The 19,889-nt window shown below is 58.7% G+C and overlaps 2 protein-coding genes across 5 annotated transcripts; one reads left to right on the plus strand and one right to left on the minus strand.

The window, feature by feature from the left end:
* Positions 1–2,105: 2,105 nt before the first annotated feature.
* Positions 2,106–6,142, minus strand: C8G (complement C8 gamma chain). Of its 2 annotated transcripts, XM_021533656.4 has the most exons (7): positions 5,578–5,887; positions 4,678–4,817; positions 3,931–4,001; positions 3,537–3,644; positions 3,144–3,245; positions 2,913–2,951; positions 2,106–2,393 (listed from the first exon to the last, which is right to left on the minus strand). In XM_021533656.4, the coding sequence occupies exons 1-7, from the start codon at positions 5,716–5,718 to the stop codon at positions 2,380–2,382; spliced, it is 615 nt and encodes a 204-aa protein (XP_021389331.1). In that variant the 5' UTR covers positions 5,719–5,887; the 3' UTR covers positions 2,106–2,379. The 2 variants fall into 2 exon arrangements, 1 of the variants encoding a protein (XP_021389331.1); XR_014958765.1 differs by lacking the exon at positions 3,931–4,001 and having other exon boundaries at positions 5,578–6,142.
* Positions 6,143–6,147: 5 nt separating this feature from the next.
* On the plus strand, positions 6,148–19,530 carry FBXW5 (F-box and WD repeat domain containing 5). 3 transcript variants are annotated; one of them, XM_085593688.1, is made up of 9 exons: positions 6,148–6,321; positions 6,749–6,959; positions 9,201–9,358; positions 9,972–10,146; positions 11,415–11,563; positions 12,857–13,331; positions 15,835–15,982; positions 17,034–17,246; positions 17,716–19,530. In XM_085593688.1, the coding sequence occupies exons 2-9, from the start codon at positions 6,770–6,772 to the stop codon at positions 17,960–17,962; spliced, it is 1,755 nt and encodes a 584-aa protein (XP_085449814.1). In that variant the 5' UTR covers positions 6,148–6,321; positions 6,749–6,769; the 3' UTR covers positions 17,963–19,530. The 3 variants fall into 3 exon arrangements, with proteins under 3 accessions (XP_085449814.1, XP_021389332.1, XP_077644000.1); XM_021533657.3 differs by having other exon boundaries at positions 6,148–6,177; XM_077787874.2 differs by lacking the exons at positions 6,148–6,321; positions 6,749–6,959; positions 9,201–9,358 and adding an exon at positions 9,709–9,893.
* The last annotated feature ends 359 nt before the right edge of the window (positions 19,531–19,889 follow it).

Raw genomic sequence — 19,889 nt, forward strand, 5'->3', positions numbered from 1 at the left:
CTGCCAGGTCCCAACCCAACCCACAGGACTTGACACCAATGCGTGCTCCTCCAAGACGCCCTGCTTTGCCTTAAGTACCTGCATCACCCAAGGAAGTATCTCTGCTGGCCTTAGCACCCTTAGGGTGCATCCCACTGGTGAGCCAGGGAGCCCCATGTTCAGCTCCCTGGGGACCAGCATGCAGCCAGATGCACCCTAGAACTTGACACCCCACCCGCCCCACCACCCTGCACCCTTTGCCAAGAGGGGCTGGAGACGCCCTCCCCCTTGGTTTGGGGTCACCAGCAGGTATTAAGGCACCCCCCTCAATCTGGGGACGCCCCTGCAGGGTGAGGGCAGGGGATGTATGCTGGGTGCCAGCAGCCATGCCCATGGGTCTGGCAAGGTTTGGGCCGGGCTGGCCATGCCAGGCAGAGCCCCAGCGCCACAGCGCAGCCCTGCCAAGGTGCGTTATGTAAGGAGCATGTTTTCAGAGCAGCTGGTTTTCCCCTGGCAGCCCCCCCGCACATTCCCTTCCCCGTGTCCTGCTGTGAGGCCGTCCTGCCCTGCACACCCTGCGCCTGCCCGGCCCCGCAGATTTATGAAAACAAAACAAAAGCTGAGGAGGCAGGACTGGACATCACGAGAGCCTAGCTGGGGCCTCACATGCTGGGCTGGGGCTTAGTCTCCCCTGGAGTTCACCCTCAGGGTGGTGGGGGGAACTCTCTCCATCAGGCACAGAGCAGGGAACACCCAGGGTGTCACTGTCATCTGGCACTGTGGCAGGAACACAAAGCCTCCCTTGCTGCTCCCCCAGCTCCCTGCCCAGGTGTCAGGAGGGGGTGCCCGATGGATATTTGGGTGGTGCTTGGCTGTCCTGGGGGTGGTAAAGCTGGGAGCCAGCCCAAGGACTTGGGTGGCAAAACTGGAGCACTTGGGGGCATAGGGGAACATGCCAACGGTGGCAAGGGGCAGAAGGAGCAGGGCTGGGGGCAGGATGGGGTATCTGGGCTCTGGGTCCTCACAGGGGCTTGACACAGACCCTTGGGCATAACCTGCGTGTTTGCACCCAGAAATGGTTTAGCCCCAACAACAGATGGGCTGAGCCGGTATGAAGGGTGTGGAGAATCCTTGGGGACCAGCCCAGCTCTCCGGGGCTCTCCCCTTACTCCCTTAGCTCCCCCCTGCCTGGTGCAGCCACTTTGGGGTGCAGGTAAAATGAGCTGGATCCACCACAGCCCAGTTCTGTCAGGCTCAGGGGCCCCCTGCACCTGGGTGGCGGGAACAGGGGCTGGCTCTGGGCACATCACATGGCTTCCCTTACATAATTCCCTGATAAACAACATGTGTTACCAGTTCCCGTTAGGATTGCAAAATGCTGGTGCTGGGGACAAAGGGCTGCTCCCCCGAGCGGGGGCTCTGGGAGGGGTGGGGATGGGGCCCTGCACCTACTTGCTGCCGGGCTGCTCCCTGTCCCCTCCTGCAGCCAGTGGCAATGGGCACCGCTCGCCTGCAATGTGTGGCAGGACGGCCTTGGCCAGGCTCCACACACAGGGAGAAGGAGTCGGATGAGGAGCTGCAGCATTAACCCTGCAGCCCCCCCCAGTCCCCTGTCTGTCTCTCTGAAAAGTGCTGGCTGTGCAGGCAGGAGTCCAGCACGGGCAGGGGCCCCTCGGGGAATAAACTCTTGCAGGGCTGGGGCAGGGGAATGGGGTGTTTTCCAGCCCTGGAGATGGGAAGCAGGATTGTGGGACTAAGATTTCCTCCCCTGGGGTTCCCAGGGGATCTCTCAGCTTTTTGGGGGAAAAGGCAGATGCTGTGCTCTATCTCAGTGCCCCAAAGCCCATGCCCCCTGTGACCTCAGGCACAGTGCTGTTCCCCTCAGTGCTGGGCCCTCCCTTGCCCCTGCTAGCTGGACCAGGAGCCACCACAATTCCACCCTGCTGTCCCACGGCTGAGGAAGGCTCATAGAGAAGATAGCAGGGGTCTGCATGGAAGGGGGCTGCACAGCCCCCCAACACCCCCATGACACCTCTCAGCCAGGAGCACATGTCCAAGGCACTGGCAGCCCATGGTGGAGGCACTGCTGGCCTGGCTGGAGCAGACCAAGAGGTGACTGGCATGTATGCAGGCTCTTCTCTGAGGTGTTTATTGGGGTGTTGCTGGCTCCTGCAGGAGAGTGGGGCACAGAGCAGAGGGGAGACACAAGCTGGGGGTGCACAGAACAAGGAGAGATGCAGCTGCCAGCACAGCTGGAAGAGCTGAGAAGGCCGAGGGCTGGCTCCAGAGCTGTGGAGCAGCAGTGGGAGCTGACAAAGTGTGGCTCAGGTCTGTGTGGCTGTGGGCAGCTGGCTGAGGTGAGGGCTGAGCTCTGGGACACTCTGGAAACTCCATCTGCACCTACAGCTTTGTTTCTGGAAGGAAGAGAAGTGCTGAGGGGCTGGGAGGGTGTCCAAGCCCAGCACCAGGGCTGAAGACCTACCTCTGCCTCACCAAGCACCAATGACCAGCGATGGAGCTGTCCCCAGGAACCCCAGCCTTCACCCCAGGGTGCCTCTGTGCCAGGACATCTCATCCCAGATCAGCCCTTGCCTCAGGAAACATAGATTCATTGAGCCCAGTCTGACCCCTGTGGCGGGTGAGCGGGGTTTGCTTTGCCACGATGTAGCTGATGCCCATCCTGAGTGATGGTTTGCCACACAAGGGCACAGGTTCTGTTCTGGGGAATGGTCTGGCATGGCCTTTCCTGTGCCAGCCCAACCCTCCCACAATCCTGGGGCAGGACCACACAGCCACGGTGTAGCATGGATCTGACCCAGTGTGCCCAGGCCACTGCCAGGTCAGGGACACCCAGCTGCCCAGTGTGGGACCAAGCCTGGCACATGGGGGCAGCCAGTGCCAGCATCCAACATCACCCAGCATCCCCAACTCACCATCAAGGACGTGAAACTCATCTGTAGAGTCACAAAACCCTGCAAGAGACAGAGCCCAGGGAGATCACCTTCTCTGGGACCTGGCACCCTCCAGCTCCTGCGCCTGTCCTGTGCACCTGTCCTGCAGGACATTGCAGGGCACAGCCCCGTCGTTGCATCTTTGTCCCTGGGGTGGCCAAAGCATCGGGACAGAACCCACACAAGCCTCCCCGAGGACCCTGTGCCACCCACCATAGGTGGGGAAGTAGTAGGTCACGTCCTCACTCAGACCCACAGCCCTGACGCGCTGCTCGAACTTGTCCATGACGGCGTCACTGACCAGGCTGGTCCGACCTGCATGCAGGGAGACACCATCAGTGGCCTCAAGGCCCTACCTGGCCCTGGCCCAAAGTCCCCCATGTCCCTACACAAGGCTCAGGGCCCAGGGGCCTTTCAACTCAGAGAAGTGGGTTCCCAGTTCCCCCCACACCTGCTCCCCCACAGCATCTGGGGACAATTCTCCAGCTAGGAGTGATCCCCATTTCAATGTTGGGTTCTCCAAGGCTTCAGCTGGCCTCTCCAGAGTCCAGCACAGTTTTCCCACCCCTGTCCTTCACCTGCCATGAGACTGGGAGCCAAACTTACTATAGAGCTTAACAGAGATGCTGCGGCCCTTTTGGTAATAGAGGATGATGAAGCTGCTGGGGTCAGCCTCACCCACCACCACATCCACTTTGCTGCTTTTCCTATGGCCTGGGAAGGACAAGAGGATAACCCAGTTAGTCCCGGTCAATCCTGGTTAGCCCCGGCATCATCCAGGGGCTTCATTTCACCACAAGCCGGGTGTACAAGGGGTGAAAATCAGAGCCAGAGTGGGACAACCCCACAGGCACCACCTGTGATGGCATCTGGCACTTAGAGACCCAAGACACAAAATACTGGGAGTGCACTGGGAAGAGGGACATTGGTACCAAAACCCTGCTGAGCAGGACTGGGGGGCTCCAGCAGCCTCCTGCCACCCCAGACCAGTCTCCCTCACCCTTCAGCACAAAGTGTCCAGGGGCCTGGGCAGAAAGGTAGTGCTGCCTGATTTCCCAGCACATCCTGTCCCTGCATGGGGAGAAGAGGAGGAGATGTCAGTACAGGCTGTGGAGAATCTTCCCGGATCCCTGCCCGCCCTGCCTGCCAAGGCACACATGGCTGTCTGTTTCCTTGAGACTGTTTTCTCCCCAGGGAAAGATGTCCCAGAGCACCAGGGAGACATTGTGAGAGATGCTGAGCCCAAAATCTGCTGAGTCCAAGGAGTCCCTGCCACCTCCCTGCAATGCTGAGTGTGCTCAGGACCTCAGGGCCCACCAAGCTGGGAAAAGTGCCCATTGATGTGCTGAAGGTCCCCATCCTCAGACATGCTGCCCCTAGGATAGTCCTAAGAGCCAGTCCTGGGCTGGGCAGCCTTGGAGCCACCACATGTCTCAGTTTCGCCAGGCTGGCTGTCCTCACACTAACCAGCCTGGGCAACCCCAGCTCAGCTTGGGCTAGTGGATGTGAGGGTGGCAGGGTGTCCATCATGACCAGGGTGCCCATCGTGGCCAGGACTTTGACTATAAAACTCCTTGGAGGGTATCCCACCCATACTTGGCTCTGGGGCAGCTCAGTCCTCTTTGGAGCCTGTGGCCAGGGCACTGGCACTGCTTTCAGAGTCCCCATGCTAGGGCACTGATCCTGTTCTGACCTGCTTGCAGCATCCCTGTCCCTGCCCATGGCCCCTGTGCCTGGCATCACTCACAGCTTCCTGAAGGTGTTGATGACCAGGCTCTGCCCTTCCAGGACGGTCACTGTCACTGTCGTGGCCTCCAGCTGGTGGCTGTGCTCTGCCAGGTAGCTGCAGCGGGAGGCTATGCTGACCAGGAACCACTTCCCTGAGAGCTGCATGGCACAGGATGGCACCATTTACAGGGCCACCAGCTTGGGGTGGCACCACTCAGCCACCCTGAGCACCCTCCCCCTCACTTGGCACTTCTGCCCACAGCCTGTTCCTTAGGAACTGTTCCTGTTCCAGCCTTGCCCACAGGGCACAACTGCCCTTCACGTGCTGCTTGGTGGGTTGGTAGGGCAGAAGGAGCCTGACACGGGTGCCTAGGGGATGTCCAAGGCACCTGTCCATGGCTCACACTGCCCATAGCACTGCGGGCACCCCAGTGCCACACTGGGTGTGTGCTGGGCATGACATTAAGCTGCAGCCCCAGCTTGGCCCTGCCAGCAGAGCCCCGAGCTCAGCGCAAGCCCCAGAGTGAGGGCGGCTGCACCGGCCCTCCGGCAGCTCCAGATGGGTGAGGACGGGGGTCGCTGTGAGGCTTCGGCCCCAGCGCCTGCTCTGCGGGCAGCTGTGCAGGCAGTGCTGGGGCTGAGCTGGTCTCTGGCAGCCCTGGCTGTGTGTGCGGGGCATTGAGGGGCTGGGGCTTGGGGGAAGGGCTGGGAGGCTGAGGCGGGGGAGGACAGTGGGGGTCAGACCTGGAGGGGACGCTGGACGGGGGTGCAGGAGGATGGGCTGCACAGCCGGGTCTGGGGGAGACACCGGGGGTCAGCCCTGCAGGGGCACACGGAACAGGAGCCACCGCGGCTCCCTGCAGCCCAGCCCAGCGCGGGGCCAGCGGCTGCCCACAGACCCATCTGCCCAACCCCTCACCTGGTGCAGGCTGAGCCCCTCCTGAGCCGCTACTTTTTCCAGCGCACTCTGGGGAGGGGGCGGCCGCCGCCGCTGCGCCGCCCTCTGCCCCCGCGCCGAAAGGAGCAGCCCGACGAGCAGGAGGGTGCGCAGGGCCGCCATGTGCCGGTGTGCGAGGCAGGCGCTGCCGGGAAGCGGCGGGGCCAGGCGGGCACGGCCGGGAGCCAGGAGCCCTCGTGGCGGCCGGACGGGGTCATCGCCGAGGCCAGCGCGGGCCGGGAGGAGCGCAGGGAGCGGGACCGGGCGGGGAGCGGGGCCGGGCGGGGAGCGCGGGGAGCGGGGCCGGCCCAGGGAGCCGGGGTGGGCGTGGCCTGCTTGCAGCAGGGCGTGGCTTAATCGCCACAGACGCGTCATGCGGGGCGTGGCCTGACCGGGCGGGGCGGGGCAGCGCTGCCGCTGCAGGGGCACGCGTGAGCGATCGCGCCGCGCTCGGCTCGCTGTGCCTGGCACGCTGCGGGGAGCTCTGTGCTCGAGCCGTCGGGGCTGCGGCCGAACGCGCCCACTGATTGGGCAGCGCCGGGCGGAAGTGGCGCGCGGGGCGGGGACAGCGGAGCCGCCGAGGTGTGGGGGGAACGGCGGGGACAGCGCGGGGGGAACGGCGGGGACAGCGCGGGGGGAACGGCGGGGACAGCGCGGGGGAACGGCGGGGACAGCGCGGGGACAGCGCGGGGGGAACGGCGGGGACAGCGCGGGGACAGCGCGGGGGTAACGGCGGGGACAGCGCGGGGGGAACGGCGGGGACAGCGCGGGGGAACGGCGGGGACAGCGCGGGGGAACGGCGGGGACAGCGCGGGGGGAACGGCGGGGACAGCGCGGGGGAACGGCGGGGACAGCGCGGGGGGAACGGCGGGGACAGCGCGGGGACAGCGCGGGGGAACGGCGGGGACAGCGCGGGGGGAACGGCGGGGACAGCGCGGGGGAACGGCGGGGACAGCGCGGGGGAACGGCGGGGACAGCGCGGGGACAGCGCGGGGGGAACGGCGGGGACAGCGCGGGGGAACGGCGGGGACAGCGCGAAGAACACCGGGCACGGCACGAAGGGAGCCGCGGGAAAGGCCCGGGGGAGCCGCGGGCTCTCGGCGGGTGCGGGTCCCCGTTCCGGGCCTGGCTCCAGCAGCACGCTCGGTTCCAGACGCGGCGGCAGAATGACACGATGGACGCGGGCTGCCCCCGGCTCCCGGACAGCGTCCTGTTCGAGATCTTCCTGTACCTGGACCACGCCGACGTGCTCTCGGTGGGGCTTGTCTGCCAGCAGTGGCGCGCCGTGGCCCGCGACGAATTCCTGTGGAAGGAGCTTTTCTACCGCTACTACCGCGTGTCCCGAGACGTGCCGCGGCACCCAGGTGCGCTCCGGGCCGCGGGGCCGATCCCGGGGGCGGCTCCTGCCGTGAACCCGCGGTGGAGCCTGCGCTCCCCCTGCTCTGCCCCCTGCCCGCCGGTGTCAGGGTGCTGGGACCCCCGAACTGCCTTGCCTCAGCTGTGTCACGGTGTCGTGGGCTGAGATGTGCACGGGAAGGGCTCTGGGTCTGCCCAGAGCCTTCAGAAAAGCTGAAAATGCTTTGCCCTTCTTTTCACAGAAGGGTTTCCTGAGCTCTCTAGGCAGGTGCTCCCTGTAGCTGCTGTCCAGGGAGATTCTGGGAGTCTTAGTGAGTCACCAGATGCTGCTGCATCCCAGCTTTCATGGGATATGTGGAATCACTGTGGACTTGGCCTTTCTGGGACTTGGCAGCCCCTCTGCTGCAGCTCTGTCTGTTCTGCAGCTGCACCAGGCGCTGCCACAAGCAGTGTTGGCAGCTCTGAGGGTGCCAGGGGCTGGGCTGTGCAGGGACACCTGTGCCTGTCTGGGGGATGAGTGGTCCTGTGACAGCACTGGGGATGTGCTGAGTCAGCAGCTGCCCCACAGCACCAGGGCAGGTTGGACTTGATCTGGACTCACAACAGGAGCTGACAGAGCCTGGCAGGGCTGTCCCTGGCTGAGCTGCCAGAAGGCAGCCGTGTGATTAGCTCTGCTCTCTGCTGAGCATCCAGTGCTGGAAGCAGTTTGGTGCAGTCTGGAAGGATGAGCTAGCTCTGTCACACCAGCTGAGACCTGGCAGCAGAAGCCCTTGCTGCCAAGGGGCTTTCTCTCCAAGCAGCCCATTCCCAGTGCGTTGCAGGGTGCAGGAGAGTTGTGCAGGGGGCCTCCAGCTGTGCTGAGGGAATTGGGTCCTGGGTTCTGAGTTGCAGTGGCTACAAAAGGGCAGAAGAAATGAAGAAATGCCAAGGATCAGGCAGTGGGAGGCTGTGGGAGGATCTCGCAGCAGGAGCACCACTTCAGAAGGGCTCTCAGGGGAGGTGGATGTCGATGGGATTCCTCCAGGCTGTGTGACTTTGCTCTTACAGACCCTAGAAGCTCCATGGGGCTGAGGATGTTTGCTTTAGGGTTTTTCTGAAGCCTTTTGACCAGGCTCGTTCTCTCCCAGCCTTCTGGAGCTGCTTAGTCAGCTGCCAGCCCTGTTCTTGAGCACTAATTAGGATCAAGCAGTTGGTGTAGCTCAGTAATGTATTCAGGCACCTCCCTGGCTGCTGGAGCTGTGGGCATCCTGCACAAGGCAGCAGGACAGGAACTGTTGGCAGGGGCTGGAGCATGAGTTTGGGGAATATCTCTGCCAGCCTGGCTGCCCTGCACAGCCTCAGGGTTAGAGGAATGATATCCAGTGGGTCTGTAAGATGAAATGTTTGGTTTGCTTGGCCAAATGGAGCCTGCACAGGCTTTTCCCAGCTGGATGGGCTGGGACCAGGAGGTCTGGAGTGGGTTGAAGCCTTGAGCAGCAGTGGGATGTGCTGGCAGCAAGTTAGTCCTGCCTGCATTGTGTTCCAAAAAATCCTTCAGTTCTGTTCAGTGTCACTAGGAAAGCTGGCCCTTGTCCATATACATGTCTAATCCTCTTTGCTTCTCTGGGATTTGCTGCTACAAGAAGTCTGTAGCTGCCTGGCTGGGCCCTGCATTAAAATTTTCTTTATTTGCTTTTTATTGTCCATCAGTAAAAGACTCCCACGAGTGTGCCTCAGAATGTGCTTAGCACACTTCTGTTCTCTTTCATTTTTTCAAGTCTCTTATCTCATGGAGATGTTTTCTTCCTGGTCCCAGACCCTTTCTGGAGTCATCTTAAGTCTGTGTTAGACAAGACAGAGGTAATCAGTGCAGAGCTGGGTATAGTGAGGAGCAGCTTCCCAGCTTCCCTCTTGTCCCACCTGGTTGATTTGGTTGTTCCTTCTGAGGACTGTTGTGTCCTGGACAAGGTTTGTCCCGAGGCACCTCTGCCCTGGCTATTCCAGCAGGGGCTGTGCTGGTTTGGAAAGCAGAAGTGTGGTGTGGAGCTGTGTGTGTACTGGAAGAAAGGGGTGTGTGGGAGTAGGGAAGCTGTTGAGGAAAATGCTGAGGGCTGGTAGCTGAGCTGCAGCCCTGGGTTGGTGCCCCAGCAGAGCTCCTGGCCTTGCTCTCAGGAGCCAGGATTGGTTTATTAAAGCCTGATGCCATGTTTAGCCCAGCTCTGCTTCCCTCCACTCATGCTTCTGTCCCGTGTCCCTGGTCTGTGCTGCAGGTGCTGTCTCATGGTACGATGAGTTCCAGAGGCTCTACGACACCATCCCTTGCGTGGAGGTGCAGGCCCTGAAGGAGCATAATGACCAAGTTTTGCACCTGAGCTTTTCCCACTCTGGCTGCCTGTTTGCATCATGCTCTAAAGACTGCACAGTCAAGGTAAAGTGGTAGGTGCCCTGTCCAGCTCTTGCAGCCTTGGTCCAGTGGGGCTTAGCCCTGAACAGCCTTTGGGATGTCTGTGGAGAGGTTTGACCAGATGTCCCTGGACTTGGGCTGGTTCCTGTGGGTGCTGAGCTGTCTTCTAAGCCATAGAACTAATGACTTTTGCAAATGTAGCCTTGAGGGCTGTGTGTTCCAACTCCAGCCTGAGTGTGTGTGGAGGTGGCCAAGGTGCTTTGCTTTCTAGGTGCAGATCAGTGTCCTGTTGTGCCCTGGGTCTGATGAAGACTGGGGAGATAATGATCTACTGGATCATGTCTTCCCTGAGTGGTTGTCCTGGAGGAATCTGTCTGAACTTACTGGAAACCCAGCTATGATAGCTCCATTCACTGCCTGAGCACCTTCCCCTCTGGCCAGTGGAGCAGCAGTTCTCCTTTTGGCCCCTCTCCATTTTCTGTCAGGGGAATGGACAGGGATGTGGTGACAGGGAGGCAATTAAATGGGGTTTTTGATACTGTTTGTTTTTCATGTCCAGGTGAGTACTGGCAGAACAGATAAAGCAGAACCACTCTCAGCCTTCTCAGCAGCTTCCTGACTGTCCATCTCTCTGTAGATCTGGAGCAATGAGCTGGACATCTCCCTGCAGCACAGCTCCAACATGAGGCCTTACAACTGGAGCTACACCCAGTTCTCTCAGTTCAACTCCGATGACTCCCTCCTGCTGGTGTCCGGTGTCTTTGTGGGGCCTCACAACTCCTCCTCTGGGGAGATTGCTGTGATCAGCATGGGTAAGTGGGGCTTCCCTGGGGCTCCCTGGGGCATATGAGTGCTGAGTGAGGGGGTTTCCTTCTTCTTTGGGTGGGCAGTAGCCTTGTCTCAGCTTGTCCTGACTCCTGAGCTATGGGGTTCCGGTCACAGTTCTAGAGGGAAAACCTCACAGACAGCCCTTAGCTCTATTCAGGTCATACAGCAACACTTCAAGGCAGTGTTTTGTGTATTTACCCTCACTTCTCTTCTAAGTGCCAGTCTGGGCAAGGGTTATCCACATCACTCATCTTGAAACCCCTGCCTCCTGCATATGTGCTGCTTGGCAGAGAGCTACAAAAACCCGGATTGGTGTGGGTTGGAAGAGGCCTTAACGCTCAGCTTAATCTAACCCTCTGCCATGGTAGAGACACCTTCCACTATCCCAGGTTGCTCCAAGCCCCAGTGTCCAGCCTGGCCTGGGACAGTTCCAGGGATCCAGGGGCAGCCACAGCTGCTCTGGGCACCCTGTGCCAGGGTCTGCCCACCCTCCCAGGGAATAATTCCCAATTCCCAATATCCCATCCATCCCTGCCCTCTGGCAGTGGGAAGCCATTCTCTGTGTCCTGTCCCTCCATCTCTTGTCCCCAGTCCCTCTCCAGCTCTTCTGTAGACCCTTTAGCCCTGGAAGGAGCTCTTAGTTCTTAACAGAGCTTTCTCTTCTTCAGGCTGGGCACACCCAGCTCTCTCAGCCCATCTCCAGAGGAAAGTGGCTGCATCCAGCTCTCAGGTCACCTTTGTGGCCCTAGTCTCCCCCTTAGGTCTCACAGGGCTTTCTGAGGTGTTGTCACCTGAGCCTCTTTCACTTCTGCTGCAGTTCTGTGTATGAGGCTTATTCCCACTGTGTTACCTCAGCATCTTTGTGCAGCGTCCCGCAGTACCAGCGATCAGGAGTGCAGCAGGAAGCAGGGGGAGGCAGGAAGCTGCCTTGGCTGGAGAAGCCCCAAGCTGCAGGGATAGGAGGGAAATTCTGTATGTGTTTAAACTCGTTTGTGTCCCCAGGACCTGCTCTGGGCCCTGCTCAGGGAAGGGGCGGGAGGTTGAAGTGCTCTGGCTCCGTGCACTGCCCTGTTATTTTGGTTTCCTTTGTGCAAGGTATCATCACACATCTCTGGAAAAAAGAGAAATAATCTGTCTCTAGCAGTGGCTGGGAGCTGGATAGGGGTTGACCTCTCCCACTTCCTCTGTCCTGCACTGTTTCTCCAGGGCTCTTGCTGCAAGTCACTGCCTCACACTCATGTTTCCCTTCCAGAGAACTTCACGCTGCTTTCCAGGGTGAGGAATAAGCCCTATGATGTGTTTGGCTGCTGGCTGAATGAAACCAACTTGATATCAGGAAATCTGCATCGGATTGGACGCATAACCTCCTGCTCAGTGCTGTGGCTGAACAATGCTTTCCAGGTGAGCTGCCTTCCTTCCAGCTTCACAGGCAGTGCAGCTTCCTGCTGGCTCCTGGGGGAGGGAAGGATGGCTCAATCCTCCTGTCCTCCCTGTTTGTCTCCTCTGACTTGCCTTCAGGATCCTGAGCTCGAGGCAACCCTTACATGAGGTTTCTCCATACTCAGTGTTGTGGTACTCACTACAATAGTCTAACTCTGCCCTCAGATCTCATTAACTTTTGCCACATTAATTAGGCTGAGGTGTTGGCTGCAGTGCTCCGCAGCATGCATTGCCCAACAGCAGGGCTGCTGAGGTCCTTGATAGTCCGAAGCTGGTCCTGGGACTGCTGTAGCCTGGCATGTGTCCCAGCAATGGCCCTTCTCCCACAGGGTGTTCATGTGAGCTGGAGGCTGTGCTCAGTCCTGCCTGGCCTTGCTGAGGTTTCTTGGGCCAGGTGCTGCCTCTGATTCCATGATGAGACTTGGAGAGCTGTGTGCTGACCTCAAGCTGCTTGTTCATTCCCTAGCACTTGGGGTGCTGAGTTATATTCCCCATGTTTTGCCTGTGTTTCAGTGCCACACCTGCACATCCCCATGTTTTGTGCTTTTAACAAGATACTGACCCCAGGTAAAATCCTCTGGTAGCAGAGACCCTTCCCACAGCCACATCTCCATACTACACTGAGGCATTACACCTTCCATCCCCGAGAGGCCAGGAAGGACCTTGCCCATTACAGGGGTGTGGGAGTACAGCTGCAGGCTGGGAACAGTGAGGCAGAGAGAGACCTGCTCTGTGTGTCTGGAGCAGATACCAAGCTGCCCCTGAGGGGTACAAGCATACTCCAGGACCACAAGGATTCTCTGCCACTGCTGTTGTGGACCAGAGGGATCCCACTTCATGCTTATCACAAAGGCCTGTTCCTGAAATCCGTGTCAGTCGCAGAATGTAGAGTACTCTTGAGGTGGAAGAGACCCACAAGGATCAAGTCCAGCTCCTGGCCCTGCACTGTGAAGCACCAGGTAGCACCAGCTGCTCACGGTGCTACCTGTATGGTGACAGCAGGGCTGCCCAGCTGCAGTGCTTCCTTGCTGCACTGCTGCCTGCGTGCAGGAACGTTTTCTCTCTCTGTGTGTCCATTCAGGATGGGAAGGAGCTCAGTAGAGCTGGCAAGCCTGAGGCCTGTTCTTATGTCAGTGCCCCATGCACAGTGTGGGGGCCAGTGTCACTGCGCTAGCCCAGGTCTTGGTTTGAACTGTGGGAGTGACTTGAGGTGGTTCGGGGTGGTTCCTGCTTATTTCTTCCCTCTGCTCACAGGGCATCGAGTCCGAGAATGTGAATGTAGTGAAAAGACTGTTCAAAATCCAGAACCTGAATGCCAGCACCATCCGGACCGTGATGGTGGCTGACTGCAGCCGGTACGATTCCCCAGATCTGCTCCTGGACTATGAGGAGCAGCTGGCTGCTTCCTCCACCTGCCCAGTCTTTGATCTCGGCAGTGATAGTGAGGAGGAAGGGGCCAAGCCCAAGGCGCCTCCGGAGCCAGCTGTGCAGGAGCTGCCGGGTGCCGGGGCTGTGCCGGCAGCGCAGGGGCTGCAGCAGCTCTTTGATGGTGTCATGGAGGGCCGCAGGAGGCCTGCCATGACCGAGACACAGCTGGAGACAGAGGTGGCCGAGCTGTTTGTGCGAAACAGAACTAAACCACCCGAGCCAAACCTGCTCCCCACAGACAGCAAGACAAAGTACTTGATCTTCACCACAGGATGCCTCACCTACTCCCCGCACCAAATAGGTAAGGCTGGGTCTGTGCCTGGGACAGCCAGGACTCCCTGGGGTCCTGGGCTGCAGCTGTGCTTGGGATTTGGGTCAGGAAAAGACTTGGTCTTTCTACTTTCTGTTTGTGAGGTATGAGCTGGGGTTTGCTCTGGCTTCTGAGAGGCCCCATCACTGAGGGGAGTTTCACCTCCTCCACTTGCCTGAGGGTTGTTTTGTTGCTGCAAGCACGACACGTGGCCAAAATCATGGGAAGGGCTGAACAGAAAAGCAAGAGGAAGCTTCTGGTTAAGGACACCAGCATGAGCAGCAGTGGGTGCAGGGCAGGACAGCAGTTGCCCTGGAGGTGTATGTGGAGGGATGTTGCCCCTGTTCTCTTGTGGGGGTATACAGGGCTGGTCTAAGTAGCCTGTTGATGGAATTGATGTGTGAGTCACTTGTGCAGTGCCCCTGCCCCTTGCCTGCCTCCCTTCTGCCGTGGGTGGGAGCACCTTTACATGGGCATCCAGCCTCAGTGAGACACTTGGGACTGGGGAGTTTTCCAAGGGGATTATTCACTGCCCCAGCCAGTGTTTGTGTGATGAGCGAGGTTGGGCAGGTTGCAGCCTGCTCCATTGTACTGGTGGGGTGCAATGTGCTGTGAGTGCAGCATGCACCAGGCCATGGCATTGCTGGTGACCTTGTCCTGTGTTAGGATGTCACTTGCTCTCACCTCGGGCACTCCTGTTAAGACAATAGGTCTAGCAGGGCCTGAATTTACAGGAAATCCTGCAGGGAGCTCCTCAGTGGGAAGCAGGAGCAGGGAGATTGGCTGTTTCCCCAAGAGACCCTAAAGCTGGCATAGAACTGGAAAAGACCAGGAGTGTGGGGAAGGAGGGAGGTGTTCCCAGACATGACTGCTGTGAAGCCAGACAGTTTCAGTTCTTCTCACTGCTCACACAGTTACAGTCTTGCTTTCTTGCTCTCCTGACTTTCCCATTACGTGGTCCCAAACCAAGGCGGGGGAAGGCAGTTTCCAGTTGCTGTAAGCAGCTTAGTCTTTGCCCACCTCAGTTAGGAATATGGCCTGGACTGAATGAGCTTCATGCTTCTGCCCTAGGGCTGGGTTTGCAGACAGCCAGGGTGACTCAGCCCTGGGCTGAGCTGAGGTGGCACCTGGATTCCCTGGGTTGAGTCAAGGCTATCTTGCAGACTGCAGCCTGCCACACATTGAGGCAGGACCTTTGGGCTCCTGAATTCCTCTGCAGCCTCCCAGGGCTGAGGGATTTGTGTGATGCCTTTGAGCTCTGTGACTTCCTGGCTGGCAGCCAGCACTTGTAGTACAGGCTGCTGCTTGGAGGGCTGGACACTGGCTCAGTTCTTGTCCCACCATGAGTCACTGCAGTGTCGTTTGCCCTTTGGTTTGTGTGCAGAAGTGGCCCTGTGCACCTGCTGTGTGCCCACAGGACCTGAAGGAGCTCACTCTGTGCTCACCTCTCACTCTATGCAGTGCTGCTCCAGTGTGAGCTCCTTGAGTTCCCATTTCTCATGCTGATTCCAGGTTGAGCACCCTGTCCTGCTGACTCATGTGTGTTTTAGTTTGGAACAGGGAGCATGGTGCTGTGGAAGTGAGGATGAAGATGCTGGTGAGCAGCACCAGGGGGGTGGAAGAACACCAGTCCTGTCCCAAAGGTCTCAGGCTCAGGGGCAGAGATATTTGGAATGGCCTTGAACTTGAGCTGTAGTAAGGCGTCACCTGTGTCTTGTTGGGCTGCAGGAAAGGGTGAAAATCAAAGGTGTTGTTAGCAACTCCCGCAGAGGGGGGCTGGGCTGGGCCGGGCCCCCTTCCAGCTCCCCCTGGACCTGCTGAGGATGAAGCCTGTGTGTGCACAGAAGCTACTGAGGCTCACAGGGATCCTCCAGGAAGCCGCTGGGGATGGATCATTTGTGGATCCATTTGTGTTTTGGACCTCTGCAGAGCTGGAAGAGGACAGGGCTTGACCCATCACTTGTCTTATTTAGTCAGGAGGTTCAAAAGCTACAAAGCACTTGAGCACAGTTTGGGTTTAAATGTCTGTTCTTTGAACTTTCTGGGACAGATCCCTACCTGCACGTGACAGTGTCAGGGGAAAATCCTGCCACAGCCAGTGCATCTGCTGGGCTGCTCAAGGCTGGCTACTGTAGAGAATGGGCCCAGCCCAGGGAATCATTTAGGAGAAAAACCCTTCTACAACTAGCATGTCTCCTGGGCCAGCGCAGCTTCCATGTGCTCCAGAGATGGGCTGAAGCAAGGTTTGGCTGTACCTACAGGCACTGGGATCTCCCTATCTGGGGTTGGATGTGCCAGGACCTTGCTCATGGGCGAGATCCTGGCCCAAAGCCCACCTGGTGAGTTGAAGGAGCCTGGCCAGGACAGCAGCCTAGCAAGCTGGTTCTCCTTTCTTAGCTGCACCAAGGGAAGCCTCTCCCTGAAGCCTGGGACCTCCCCCTGCCCTGCTGGCAGCAGCCTGTGGAACTGCCTCCCTCTGCGTTCTGTCCCACAGGGATTAAAAAGATCCTGCCCCATCAGATGACGACCGCAGGGCCTGTGCTGGGGGAGGAGCGGCGCTCGGATGAGTTCTTTGACTCCCTGGATCACGTCATTGACATCCATGGGCACATCATCGGCATGGGCCTCTCCCCTGACCACCGGTGAGCACAGAGGGCTTCAGCAGCTGCCAGGGTGGGCAAGAGCTGCTGCTCACAGGCTCTGTGAGGTGGCCAGGACATTAAGTGGTGGATGGATTGGGTGCCTGCTGATCCAGGTAGTGATGGTGTGTTACTGCTGTGCTTTGCCCCTAGCTGTGGCAGGAATGTATTCCTGAGCCAGCTTGGGACAGGATGACTCCTAAGAGTGGAGGAGCTGCCCACACCAATGTGTCTTGTTCCTGAGGTAGATTATCCATAGAATTCTAGGATGGTTTGTATTGGAAGGTAGCTTAAAAACCATCTAATCTCGACCCCCTGCCATGGGCAGAGATACCTTCCACTATTTCAGGGTGCTCCAAGCCTTGTCCACTTAGCCTTGAACATCTCCAGGGATGGGGCAGCCACAGCTTCTCTGGGTAATCTCTGCTAGGGCCTTCTGACCCTCATAGGGAACAATTTCTTCCCAATATCCTATCTAACTCTGTTCTCTGGCAGTGGGAAGCCATTCCCTGTATCCTTTCTCTCCATCCCTTGTCCAAATTCCCTCTCCAGCTCTTTTGGAGCCCCTTTAGGCCTTGGAAGGGGCTCTGAGGTATCTCTGGAGCCTTCTCTTCTCCAAGCTGAACACCCCCAGCTCTCAGCCTGGCTCCAGAGCAGAGAGGTTCCAGCCCTTGGAGCATCTCTGTGGCCTTTTCTGGAGTCCAGCATCTCCACATCCTTCTTGTGTTGGTTGCCCAGAGCTGGAGGCAGCTCTGCAGGTGGGGTCTCTCATCTGAATGGAGCAGGGAGGCAGAGTCTCCCTTCACGTGCTGCCCAGAAGACAGCCCCATCCTTAAAGATAGTTTCAGTGAGATTAGAGAGGTGTGACCTGCCCCCTAGAGTCACCTTTCAGGTGCAGTGGTCCTTTCCAGACACAGCCAGGAGTGTTCCAGCAGCCTGTTCCCTGTTTCAGCCTGGATTTCAGTGAGCTGGGCTGCAGGATCCATCCCTGCTGTTCCAGGGGGCTCTGTGAGCTCTGGTGCAGTGCAAGTAACCCCTCCCTGCCCTCCCCAAGGTACCTGTATGTGAACAGCCGGGCCTGGCCACGGGACTGTGTCATCTCAGATCCGATGCAGCCGCCTCCCATCGCTGAGGAGATCGACCTGCATGTCTTTGACCTGAAGACCATGAAGGAGGTGAAGCGAGCGCTGCGCGCCCACCGGGCCTACACACCCAATGAGGAGTGCTTCTTCATCTTCCTGGACGTCAGCAGGGACTTCGTAGCAAGGTGAGGGGGTGGGCAGGATCCTGATCCTGCATCTGGGAAGGCCCAGGCCTGTTGCCATGGTGAGGCCAGGTGAGCAAAACACTCCTGTGTGTTGGAAACAGAGCAGGGAGTGGGATTGGAAAGAACAGAGGGACTGACTTGGAAAGTGCTGATAAAGGGTGGCTGCCCTGTTCCTGCTGTAAATACTCTGCTGTAAATCCCTGAGGAAAGGGTAAATCTGGGGCTGTGGTGTGTCTGGTGGCAGGTGGCAAATGCCTTTCTTGGGGCTGCAGGTGCTGTGGGGTGAGCTGAGGGGCCCTGGATCTAAGAGGGAGATGCCTGCGCAGGATGAAGCTCATGGAGACAGGGGCTTGCATATCCTCTGTGCCCGTCCCTGCAGAAGGACAGGGGTGGGAAGGGCAGGGTGTTGGGGCTGCTGGGCTGGCACTGGGACCAGTGTGACACCCTGACCGCTGTCTCTCCACCCCAGTGGGGCAGAGGATCGACATGGCTACATCTGGGACCGGCACTACAATATCTGCCTGGCCAAGCTGCAGCATGACAATGTGGTGAACTCGGTGGCATTCAGCCCGGTGGAGCAGGAGCTGCTGCTGACAGCCAGTGATGACACCACCATCAAGGTGTGGCGGTCCCCACGGGCCGTGCGCATCCGGCAGGCCAGGAGGCCCCGGCCCAGGAAACTGCTCTTCTCCTGGCTCTTGAACCAGAAAAGCTGAACCCAGGTACATCTGCTCCTGCAGCTTCCTCACTGCAGCACCTCCTTCTGAGCTCACAGAGCCCTGAGCCCTGCACAGAGATGAGCTCTAGGCACACAGATCCTATGGCTGAGCCACAAGGGGCCCTGGCAGCAGGAATCGCCTCCTCCTTGAAGCATGAGTTTCAGACAGGACATAGGAGCTGGGGCCCTGGTGTGGTTCTGCTGGGCAGCAGCTGAGCTGGTCACTGCAGGGTGGGCTCCCACAGCTTCTCACCAGCATTGCTACTTGGGCATAGCTCCCTGGGTGAGCTCTGGGCACAGGGGACACTGAGGCATGTCCAGTGTGGGATTGTGTGAGCTGGGGACATGGCCAGCCACACTGGGAGCTGCCATCTGCAGAGTGTTTGGCAGGAGCCATGGTGCAGCCGTGCTGCCTGACTGCAGGACTCTCTTTATATTGCCGTTTTATTAATGTGTGTTTGTCCCAAGGCTCCATGACCAACTCGTCTGGCTGCTGCGGAATGTCAAGTGCCTCTGCCCCATGGCACCTCTGCCCAGGAGGGCAGCAGGGACTGGGAGCAGTGAGGGGGCAGCAGGGCCAGGGCTGGGAGCCTGACTGGCCCGTGCTCTGTGTATTGGTATTGCCAGTTTCCAAACTTGGGAGGGGGGCAGGGCTGGTGGTCACATGGCTGTGCCTGTCTTCCTCTGAGTAGCACTTCAATAAGCTGTGGATTGGGAACGTATTCATTGTGGTGGATCTGCTGTCCCTTTCTGGGGTACCTGTGAGGACAGCTTACCTCCTGCCCATGCTACCCAATCATGGTAATTTAGGTTCTTTTGGTATGTTCTCTGTGAATAGGTGTAGGCACCCACAGGTGCTGTAGGTATTCATTCACCTGCAGGTGATGGGGATGGAGCCCTCCTGCCTGCAGTGACAGCTGAATAAGCTCCCTGTCCTTGGGGCTGAGCTGCCATGGAGGGGGTCAGTTCCTCCAGGACCCCACAGGAAATGGGGACGGTATGGACTCAGTGGTGCTCACTGTCTGTCCCTTGAGCTTCTGGTCCCTGTAGCAGGTACCCAAATGTCAGAGTCTAAAATTAAGCTCCTAATCTTGACCTGGCCTCAATGGGGGGCCCTGAGAGCTGCTGTTGCTCCTGGAAGCAGGGCAGGGAAGGAGCCGCAAGGGGAGGCATTTTGGGGCCCCAGGGCAGGTGCCTGTGCCATTCCCAATCTGGGGTTGTTGATAGACCTGACGGAGGTGGCAGCTTCTGTCACAATGGCACTGAGGGCTTCAGCAGCCTCTGCAGCAGGAGGGTCAGCACCTGTGTCCTGCTGTGCCCCAGCTTCATCCAAAACCCCTGTACTCAGGTTTTCTGTCATGAAATTAGGGGTTCTTTCCTGTGTGTGCACACAGGCTCCATATCCTGCTCTGTCCAGTCACACAGTGAAGGAACAGCCTCCCCTTCATCCCCCAACTGTGAACTCTCCACTCGTGGCTCGGTGCAGCAGCGAGCAAGGCACTGAGGTGTTGTTTGTACTGAGTTTTGCTCTTCACTCTGGCATTGAATAAATACTCTGCTAAAGCATCTCTGCAATGTGAGCTTGTTTTTCCAAGCACTGCTCTGCTGAGGCACAGCTGAGGCCAGGACTATCACAGGGCTGGGCTGGAGCACTGCAGGAGCTGCTGCCCAGCCTGTGGTTACCTGCCCTGGCCAGGGGAGTGTGGGAAAAGAGCTGTGAGCAACAGGAAAGAGGCAGGGGGCTAGCCAAAGGGCAGCAAGCATCCATGGCAGCCAGGGCTGAACACTGCAGGCTCCAGGACAGGCCAGGGGCTAGATCCCTCCTGGATTTATGTTTTTCCAAGCACTAACAGGCACGGAACAGGTAAGCAGAGAGCTCTCCAATGCTCTTTGGCATTCCTGTGCCACAGCAGCCTCCTGAGCTG

This window comes from Lonchura striata, chromosome 17, assembly GCF_050655825.1.
Source record: "Lonchura striata isolate lonStrDom1 chromosome 17, ASM5065582v1, whole genome shotgun sequence".
NCBI classification, from domain to species: Eukaryota; Metazoa; Chordata; class Aves; order Passeriformes; family Estrildidae; genus Lonchura; species Lonchura striata.

Excerpts from the sequence above, each read along its gene's own strand:
- C8G (XM_021533656.4), bottom strand. The coding sequence starts at position 5,718 with ATGGCGGCCCTGCGCACCCTCCTGCTCGTCGGGCTGCTCCTTTCGGCG. Across the intron at positions 4,818-5,577 it reads AGGGGCTCAGCCTGCACCAG|CTCTCAGGGAAGTGGTTCCT; the intron begins GTGAGGGGTTGG and ends TGTGCCATGCAG. Across the intron at positions 4,002-4,677 it reads ATCAACACCTTCAGGAAGCT|GGACAGGATGTGCTGGGAAA; the intron begins GTGAGTGATGCC and ends CTCCCCATGCAG.
- FBXW5 (XM_085593688.1), top strand. The coding sequence starts at position 6,770 with ATGGACGCGGGCTGCCCCCGGCTCCCGGACAGCGTCCTGTTCGAGATC. Across the intron at positions 9,359-9,971 it reads CTAAAGACTGCACAGTCAAG|ATCTGGAGCAATGAGCTGGA; the intron begins GTAAAGTGGTAG and ends ATCTCTCTGTAG. Across the intron at positions 13,332-15,834 it reads CTACTCCCCGCACCAAATAG|GGATTAAAAAGATCCTGCCC; the intron begins GTAAGGCTGGGT and ends TCTGTCCCACAG.